Here is a 10,009-nt window from a genome sequence, read left to right on the forward strand (position 1 = left end):
AAGTGTCTTGATGAATCAGGGTGTTAGTGTTTTATTCAGTCAATGGGAATTTGTCTCAGTAAATGTTGAGTGAGGAGCTCAGGATCTGGCACATTTGTTATTGTTCCTTTTCGTTTTAAAAATAAAACTGCTGGGAGGAGGGTGGACTCCTTCACCCGCGGGGAAGAAAGAGGGTGTTGAAACTATTAAAGGGCAGAAAAATATCAAGAAAAAGAGATAATTTTGAATTGCTGTTAGTAATAGGTGTCAGGAAGAATCTGTCAGATTTTTTTTTTTTATGGCTAAAAGACGGAGAGGAGAAATGTAGAATTCTAAGGTGCAAATGGAAACACTGAAAAGTGTGAAGAGAGCCAGTGCTAAGTTTGAGTCTATTTCCATGAAGTGATATCTCAGAGGTTCCCAAACTTTTTGCTGGCATGACCCCATTTTAATGAATTATTTCCTCCTGAGACCCCAGACAGCATGGAGGATGCCATTTTGAAGAGCAAAATGGCATTCTCTGCACAGTGTGAACTTGCACGCTCCATACATGTGAGGTCATACTGCATGGAGGAAGCCATTTTTCTCTCCGCACAGTGTGACCTCATACTTATGGCACATGCAAGGTCACACTGTGCAGAGGTAGGGAGACCCACCTGTCCCTAATTGAGCAGGACAGTCCCAAATGTACATTTCAAGTTCAGGTCACCATTTGTCTCAAATTTCCTGCAGCGCCACTCTGCGCCTGCCTGAGGCTCAGGGATGATGCCAGCCTTTTCCTGGTGGGGGGGGGGCTGAGGTGGGCTTTAGCCACCCCCCAGGCCATGAGGCCCTGTCCCCTGCTCCTCCTCTTCCCCCCCCAAAACCCTGCCCCTGGCCAGGCCAGAAGCTGGAACCGGGCAGTAATAAGAGTCACCCAGGGAGCCTGAAATGCTGTGTGGAGCCATGGATGATCCCCCTGCCCCAAGTGGCATGCCCCAGGGGCAGGGACAAAGGCCAGGGACTCTTCTTGGGCACCCCAGCCTCCCACCCAGGACAGGTGGAGGGTCCAGTGCTCCCCACAGCAGCCCAGGCTCCCTAGGCAGCTCTTACCGCTGTCCAGCTTTGTCTTCTGGCCTGGCCAGAGCCTTAGGGGGAAGTGGATGGGCAGGCAGGGCTCCTCCATTTTTGCATGTTGAAAAGGTGGTCACCCTATGTGGAGGATGCCATTTTGTAGAGAAAAATGGCATCCTTCATGCACTGTGACCTACCTACCTACCGTACATGTGAAGTTGCACTGTGCAGAGCAAACTGGCATCCTCCACACACTAGGGATTGCTGCAACCCCATCTGCAATGGGGGTGCAACCCCCGGTTTGAGAACCTCTGTGATAATTAGACCCAGGCTGCGGGGCATCTCCTGGCTTTGAGTTGAGGGTGCTCAGCATCTCTTAGTAGATGCCAAGCAGCTTGCAGGCTCAGGTTCAATATATGTTCAGAAAAAAGGGATTGCTTTTAGGTGGTAATTACAAATTACAAAGGATGAATATGAAAAAAACAACATAAGCATGTAGGGACAAAATTAGAAAGACCAGCTCACAAAACAAGATGAAACTAGCTAGGAACATAAAGGGTAGAAAGAAAGTGTATTTATAAATACACGAGAAGCAAGCAGCAGACCAAGGATTGGCCCATCACTCAATGATGAGGGAAAGACAATAGAAAATGCAGCGATGACGAAAGTGTTAAATGCCTTTTTTGTTTGTTTTCACCGAAGAAGTTAGCAGTGGCTGGACAACTAACAGAGCGAATATCTGTGTAAATGGGACAGGGTCTGAGGCTAAAATAGGAAAAGAACAAGTTAAGAATTACTTAGATGTCTGCAAATCAGCAGGGCCTGATGAAATACATCCTAGAAGGAGCTGGCTGAAGAGATCTCTGAACCATTAGCGATTTATTTTTTTAAAACTTGTGGAGGACAGGAGCAATCCCAGAGGACTGGAAAAGGGCAAATATAGTACCTATCTATAAAAAGGGGAATAAGGACAGCCCAGAGAATTATAGACCTGTCAGTTTAACTTCACAAAAAGAAAAGGAGTACTTGTGGCACCTTAGAGACTAACAAATTTATTAGAGCATAAGCTTTCGTGAGCTACAGCTCACTTCATCCGATGAAGTGAGCTGTAGCTCACGAAAGCTTATGCTCTAATAAATTTGTTAGTCTCTAAGGTGCCACAAGTACTCCTTTTCTTTTTGCGAATACAGACTAACACGGCTGCTACTCTGAAACCTGTGATTATGCAAGTTTAACTTCAGTACCTGAATTCAGATAATCAATTTGAATAAGATAAGAGTCAACATGGATTAATCAAGAACAAATCATGTCAAACAAACCTAATATCCTTCTTTGACGGGATAACCAGCCTTGTGGATAGGGGGAAAGTAATAGATGGTGATATATGTCAACTTTAGTAAGGCTTTTGATATTGGTTTACGTGACCTCAGAAACAAACTAGAGAAATATAGCCTAGATTAGCTTATTATAAGGTGGGTGCACAACTGGCTGGAAAACCATACTCAAAGAGTAGTTATCAGTGATTCACAATCAAGCTGGAAGAGCATATCAAGTGGTGTCCCCTGGGGATCTATCCTAGGTTCAGTTCTATTCAAATACCTTCATAAATGATTTGGATAATGGTATAGAGAGATTTTTAAGAACAGGTTAGACAAACACCTGTCAGCGGTGGTTAATTAGTTAATACTAGTTAATACTTAGTCCTGCCTCAGTGCAGGGGACTGGACTAGATGACCTATTGAGGTCCCTTCCAGTACCCCTACATTTCTATGGCTTTCTGATTCTAATTGCCATTCTTAAGTAGTAATGTGGCACTTTGTCAGATCAACCTCCTTCCCCATGTTCTGGTGTCCCTAAACCTCTGACTGCTAGAACCTGGGACTGGAACTCAGTAAATTGCCCTGTTCTGTTCACTCCCTCTGAAGCATCTGACACCAGCCATGAATCCGATGAAGTGAGCTGTAGCTCACGAAAGCTTATGCTCAAATATATTTGTTAGTCTCTAAGGTGCCACAAGTACTCCTTTTCTTTTTGACACCAGCCACTGTCAGAAGACAGGATACTGGGCTAGATGGATCATTGGTCTGACCCAGTATGGCTGTTCTTATGTGGTACAATCAATGGTTTGGGTATTGGAGGAGGAACACTCTACATGGAGTTCTTCAGAGTTCTCTATTAATTGTTGGAAGAGGGAGGGTAGGTTGCCTTGTCTTTGGAATGACTGGCTGCTCCACCTCCATATCCCTGCACATATCCCCCCTCGCTTCAGTGGAGATGCACAAACAAGACTTTTCCTGGTCCAGGTTGCCCCCAAGGATCTCCCCCCCCCCACACACACACACACATTGGCTGGGAACAGCGAACTGTGGCCACTTGGGAGCTCGGGGGGCTGTGCCTACGGATGGTCAATGTCAGCAAAATGTCTCACAACCCACAATCAGATTATCCTGATGGGCCGCAGGTTGCCCACCACTGCTGCAGAGACATCCCTGCTGCAGCTGCTGTCCCTAGCACCATGCTGCACCACTGCCCTCCAGCCCGGCCTGCCCAGGTGCAATGTAAGTCCCCAACTCTGATTTGGGACACAGAATGCTGAAGCGGGGCAAGGCCAGACAGAGCCCCAGGAGCTCTTGTGCAGGAGCCAGTCCCACAGCAGCAGCAAAGAGGAACAGAACTGGCCACCCCATTGCCCACTCAGGTTTGGTATAACAGGCATATAGCTGTAGGTTCCATGGATCCCTGCTCTAGCAGGGGAGATAGATGCTTGAATCTGAAGGACATGATCAGGGCCACAGATAGACATGTTCTATTACCAAAACAGTAGTGTATGCATTGTGTAAATGAATCTGCTGATTCAGACATTGGGCTTATGCACTATCAAAACTGCTTCTTTTTAGGCAATAATTTTAAAGAATCCTTGAGGATTTCAGTATAAAATATATTAATAGTAGTACTGGCAATATATGTATCCAGCTTAACAGAATGATGTGGTAATATGATAAAAATGCTTCAAAATATACTTTGTGAATGGGGTTTTTGGGATTATCAAAATACTGGATGGATGGACACTGTAGATAAAAGATGCGTGACAAATGGTTTTAATTTATCACTAGATAAAAACTATGATATTTGATCTTCACTGTTGTTTCCCATACATTTACCTGATTTTCTGAATTTCCTGTGAGCAATCGTGTATCTAATTTGTGTACACTACAACAGCAGTTCCCAGTGTGCACTCATATCAGGTTGCTGCTCCTGGCCTGTTTGTATCTAACCATATCATATGCACATTCAATGACTTTCAATCATGGAATTATATTTTTTCTCTCCTGCTGGTAATAGCTCACCTTACTTGATCACTCTTGTTATAGTGTGTATGGTAACACCCATTGTTTCATGTTCTCTGTGTATATAAAAACTCCCCACTGTATTTTCCACTGCATGCATCTGATGAAGTAAGCTGTAGCTCACTTCATCTGATGCTCAAATAAATTTGTTAGTCTCTAAGGTGCCACAAGTACTCCTTTTCTTTTTGCGGATACAGACTAACACGGCTGCTACTCTGAAACCTGTCATAATGCAAGGCACTGAATTTAGCCGTATGGAGTGGAAATCCATCAAACTCGTATAGATACAGACAGACATCATCTTCCTTTCCAAATGCAAACAGATGGACATCATACCACAAGGACTGAAGGTAAAAAATCCATTACAATCTACATACCACACAGACTATTCTGACAATTTGTGCCACACACTCTCAAAGAAACCGAGGAACCACCTGATCAACATCCTATACAGCAAACAGGGAAAGATTAAGAATGAGCTCTCAAAACTGGATACTCTCATAAAAACCAACCCTCCACACAAACTTCCTAGTGGCTGGACTTTACAAAAACTAGACAAGCCATTTACAACACACACTTTGCTTCTCTACAAAAGAAAAAGGACTCTAAACTACTACATGCCACAACGGGCCACAACAGTGGTTCCCTTAATCTATCCAGCTATACTCTTAGCCCAGCAGAAAAATCTATCCTATCTCTGAGCCTCTCCTTCTGCCCCTCCACCCCCATGAACATGATACAGGTCTGTGGTGACCTAGAATCCTTTTTTTCGACATCTCTGACTCAAGGAATATTTCCAACGCACCTCTGAACAGCATACTAATCCACAGAGACCTTCCTACCAACACTACAAAAAGAAGGATTCTGGGTGGACAACAGACTGGACTTCTACACAGAGTGCTTCCGCCAATGTGCACGGGCTGAAATTGTGGAAAACCAGCATCACTTGCCCCATAACCTCAGCCGTGCAGAAAACAGTGCCATCCACGGCCTCAGAAACAACGCTGACATCCTAATCAAAAAGGCTGACAAAGGAGGTGTTGTCGTCATCATGAATAGGTCGGAATATGAACAAGAGGCTGCTAGGCAGCTCTCCAACACCACATTCTACAAGCCATTGCCCTCTGATCCCACTGAGGGTTACCAAAAGAAACTACACCATCTGCTCAAGAAACTCCCTGAAAAAGCACAAGAACAAATCCGCACAGACACATCCCTAGTACTCCAACCAGGGGTATTCTATCTGCTACCCAAGATCCATAAACCTGGAAATCCTGGACGCCGCATCATCTCAGGCATTGGCTCCCTGATAGGAGGATTGTCTGGCTATGTAGATTCCATCCTCAGGCCCTGTGCTACCAGCACTCCCAGCTATTTTCAAGACACCACTGACTTCTTGAGGAAACTACAATCCGTCGGTGATCTTCCTGAAAACACGATCCTACCACCATGGATGTAGAAGCTCTTTTCACCAACATTCCACACAAAGATGGACTACAAGCTGTCAGGTACAGTATCCCCGATAATGACACGGGAAACCTGGTGGCTGGACTTTGTCCTCACCCATAACTATTTCACATTTAGGGACAATGTATACCTTCAAATCAGCGGCACTGCTATGGGTACCCGCATGGCCCCACAGTATGCCAACATTTTTATGGCTGACTTAGAACAACGCTTCTTCAGCTCTCGTCCCCTAATACCCCTACTCTACTTGCACTAAATTGATGACATCTTCATCATCTGGACCCATGGAAAAGAAGCCCTTGAGGAATTCCACCATGATTTCAACAATTTCCATCGCACCATCAACCTCAGCCTGGATCAGCCACACAAGAGATCCACTTCCTGGACACTACAGTGCTAATAAGCGATGGTCACATAAACACCACCGAAAACCTACGAACTGCTATTACTTATCTACATGCCTCCAGCTTTCATCCAGACCACACCACACGATCCATTGTCTACAGCCAAGCTCTACGATACAACCCCTCAGACAGAGACAAACACCTACAAGATCTCTATCAAGCGTTCTTACAACTACAGTACACACCTGCTGAAGTGAAGAAACAGACTGACAGAGCCAGAAGACTACCCAGACATTACCTACTACAGGACAGGCCCAACAAAGAAAACAACAGAACTCCACTAGCCATCACCTTCAGCCCCCAACTAAAACCTCTACAACGCATCATCATGGACCTACAACCTATCCTGAAAGACGACCCATCACTCTCACAGATCTTGGGAGACAGGCCAGTCCTTGCTTACAGACAGCCCCCCAATCTGAACCAAATACTCACCAGCAAACACAACAAAAACACTAACCCAGGAACCTACCCTTTCAACAAAGCGTGTTGCCAACTGTGTCCACATATCTATTCAGGGGACACCATTATAGGGCCTAATCACATCGGCCATCCTATCAGAGGCTCGTTCACCTGCACATCTATCAATGTGATATGCTATCATATGCCAGTAATGCCCCTCTGCCATGTACACTGGCCAAACCGGACAGTCTCTACGTAAAAGAATAAATGGACACAAATCTGACGTCAGGAATTATAACATTCAAAAACCAGTCAGAGAACACTTCAGTCTCTCTGGTCACTTGATTACAGTTGCAATTCTTCAACAAAAATACTTCAGAACAGACTCCAACAAGACTGCTGAATTGGAATTAATTTGCAAACTCGACACCATTACATTAGGCTTAAATAAAGACTGGGAGTGGATGTGTCATTACACAAAGTAAAACTATTTCCCTATGTTTATTGCCCCCCACTCGCCACTGTTCCTCACACTTTCTTGTCAACCGCTAGAAATGGCCCACATTATCACTACAAAAGGTTTTTTTTTTTTTTTGTCCCCTACCCTCCGCTGGTAATAGCTCACCTTACCTGATCACTCTCCTTAGAGTGTGTATGGTAACACCCATTGTTTCATGTTCTCTATGTATATAAAATCTCCCCACTGTTTTTTCCACCAAATGCATCTGATGAAGTAAGCTGTAGCTCACAAAAGCTTATGCTCAAATAAATTTGTTAGTCTCTCAGGTGCCACAAGTACTCCTTTTCTTTTTGCGGATACAGACTAACACGGCTGCTACTCTGAAACACACAAATTAGACAACTAATTGTGCATAGTCAGACTGATAATCAGGCCATTAGTGAGAAGAATTGTATATTATGAACTTGATGTTGCATTTCTTACTTGGGCAAAAGACACAGTAAAGTCAATGGAAGTTTTGCCTGTGCAAAAAGTGCAGGATGGAGATATATATATATAAAATATGGAAACAGTTAATTTGTCCTGTCACTTGTCTTGCAGTGCATTTAAAGAGAAACCATGGCTTCAACAACTGGGAATTGCAAGAACTCTAGCTAAGAAGAGTGTCTGCAAACCTGTATACTGATAAAGACCTGATTTCATATTGAATGTTTCCAGGAACCTGTAGTTTGGGAAGAGAGCCTATGTTTGAATGCTCTAACGATATCAATGATGTCCTATTCGACACGTATCCTAAATTCAATTTTTCCACTGACATAGTAAACAGATATGGGTAATGAAGGTATATTAATAAATTACATGAAGATAATGTATAAATCATTAGTGGATGCTCTGGGCTTTGTCTGTAACAGATATTTAATCTCTGTAGCTCTAAAGAGAATAAAGATTAAATCATGTGACAAAAATAATTCTGAAAAACTGAATGTAATGTGTAAGGGAAAAAGAACAACTCATTAGATTAGTGTGAACCAAAGATTTTCAGCATTGAATAGCACCACTGTGAAAGAAAAATTAGATCACCTAGGACTAAGCTTTAGTATGCTAAGCAGAGCCTGTGAGAATCTTCCCGCTAGTCATGCTAACAGACTTCATCCTCCAGCACTCCCTCCAAGTTTAAAGACCTCCTATCACCAAAACAGTTTCAAAATGACTTTGATTAAAACCTTTTCTGCAGCTCCTGCTATCCGGAACAGACTGCTCTGTGTCTCTCTACTTCATTGACTTTTTGTCCCTTTTTAAGTCTCATCTGCAAATCTATCTTGCATAAATTTCTCTCTTGCATACTTTCTTTCTCTGTTCCATTGAGAGATTTATTATTTAGGGTCCTCATTCTCCCAAACCTTACTTGTATGAGTAATCCTTACTTGTGCAGTCCCATTGAACCCAATGTGTGAGGAACAGGAGTGTTTACAAGGGCTTGTCTACACTTGAAATGCTAAGCAGCACAGCTGCAGCACTTCAGTGTAGAAATTAATTACAGTGATATGAAGGATTCTCTCCTTGGCATAGTTAATCCACCTCCCCAAGAGCCAAGAGCTAGGTCACCAGAAGAATTCTTCCATCAATCCAGTGCTATCTACAGCCGGGGTTAGGTTGGCTTAACTACATCACTCAGGAGTGTGGATTTTTCATTCCCCTTATTTAGGTGGATTGATTTAAATTTTGAGTATAGACCTGGCCTAAGGGACTGACCTTTATTGTCTGAGCCCAGTCATTTGGTATGGGAAAGGGTTAAAAAAAAAAAAAAAAGTGACACCCTTGTCACATGCCGGTGTGATTTATCCACTGACTTGATCAGCTAATGTTACAATGAATAAGACTTGGAGAGAGTTAACATGATCAGGCTCTAACTGAGACAGTATTACTTGTCTCTGCAAAACATTTTGGTGTATAGAGCCTGACTTTTTTCTTCCAGAGAAATCATAGTTTCATCATTGACTTAAATAGGAGAACAGGGACCACAGTTAGTGTGAAATATTCTATTACATACTCTGTCTCATGAACTGAATTAGAAATACTGTAAAATACACAAAGAAAAAGGGGTCACACATTTAAAATCCTGCCATTTCATAAAATGAAATCTCCTGCATGGGCAGGCATCTGGATTAGATCGCCTAATAAATCATTTCCATCTCTCAAAATGTCCCCAATATACAGGTAGCACTTTCAGATTGAAATTCTTTCCTGAAACATGAATGAAGAAATCATGTCTGAGGGCATGCCTACATTGCCTTGCCTGCCTCAGACTATGGGGGTGTAAAGAGCAGTTCACACCAAAGTGCTGTGTTGTAACTCCCCCATGTGGATGCTGCAGGCACAAGCGAAAAGGTTTCTCATTTACATTAACGTAGTCCTCTTCAAACAGGACTATGGTAATGAGAACTGGGAACCTTGTTCCCACAGCATCCACATTGGAGAGTTACAACACAGGACTTTGGTGCACACTGCTGTTCACCGTCTCATAGTGCGAACTGCAGGGCAGTGTAGATATGCCCTGAGACTGTACCTTCAGTGGTTCTGTGGGAAGCAGGAGTAACAATGAGTATGAATGCATTGGATGCAAATGCATCCGATGAAGTGAGCTGTAGCTCACGAAAGCTTATGCTCAAATAAGTTAGTCTCTAAGGTGCCACAAGTACTCCTTTTCTTTTTAATGAGTATGTGTGTCTTCCTGTGTGTTTCTCCTCTGCCCCTCTCACTCCTATGAGAGAAAAGTTGGGCAAGTGAGCTATTAAATTAACAACTGGAATACATTTGTTGGTCTAGCAACTGATTGCACTGTATATTGCCTGTGATTTTGACTTCTCAGTATTCTTCTCAACCAATGTCAACATGAA

At 43.3% G+C, this 10,009-nt stretch overlaps 1 protein-coding gene across 3 annotated transcripts in view; it reads left to right on the plus strand.

The window, feature by feature from the left end:
• The window catches only part of ANKUB1 (ankyrin repeat and ubiquitin domain containing 1), a 35,450-nt gene extending 25,441 nt beyond the window's left edge, over positions 1-10,009 (plus strand). For 2 of the 3 annotated variants that reach the window (XM_038416865.2, XM_043491944.1), the window contains exon 6: positions 7,713-10,009. In XM_038416865.2, coding sequence (XP_038272793.1) covers positions 7,713-7,797 — 85 coding nt within the window. In that variant the 3' untranslated portion in view covers positions 7,798-10,009. Of the gene's footprint in view, positions 1-4,576; positions 4,631-7,712 lie in introns of those variants that run through there. The other variant, XM_038416866.2, reaches the window with a different exon arrangement.

Source organism: Dermochelys coriacea, chromosome 9 (assembly GCF_009764565.3).
Source record: "Dermochelys coriacea isolate rDerCor1 chromosome 9, rDerCor1.pri.v4, whole genome shotgun sequence".
NCBI classification, from domain to species: Eukaryota; Metazoa; Chordata; order Testudines; family Dermochelyidae; genus Dermochelys; species Dermochelys coriacea.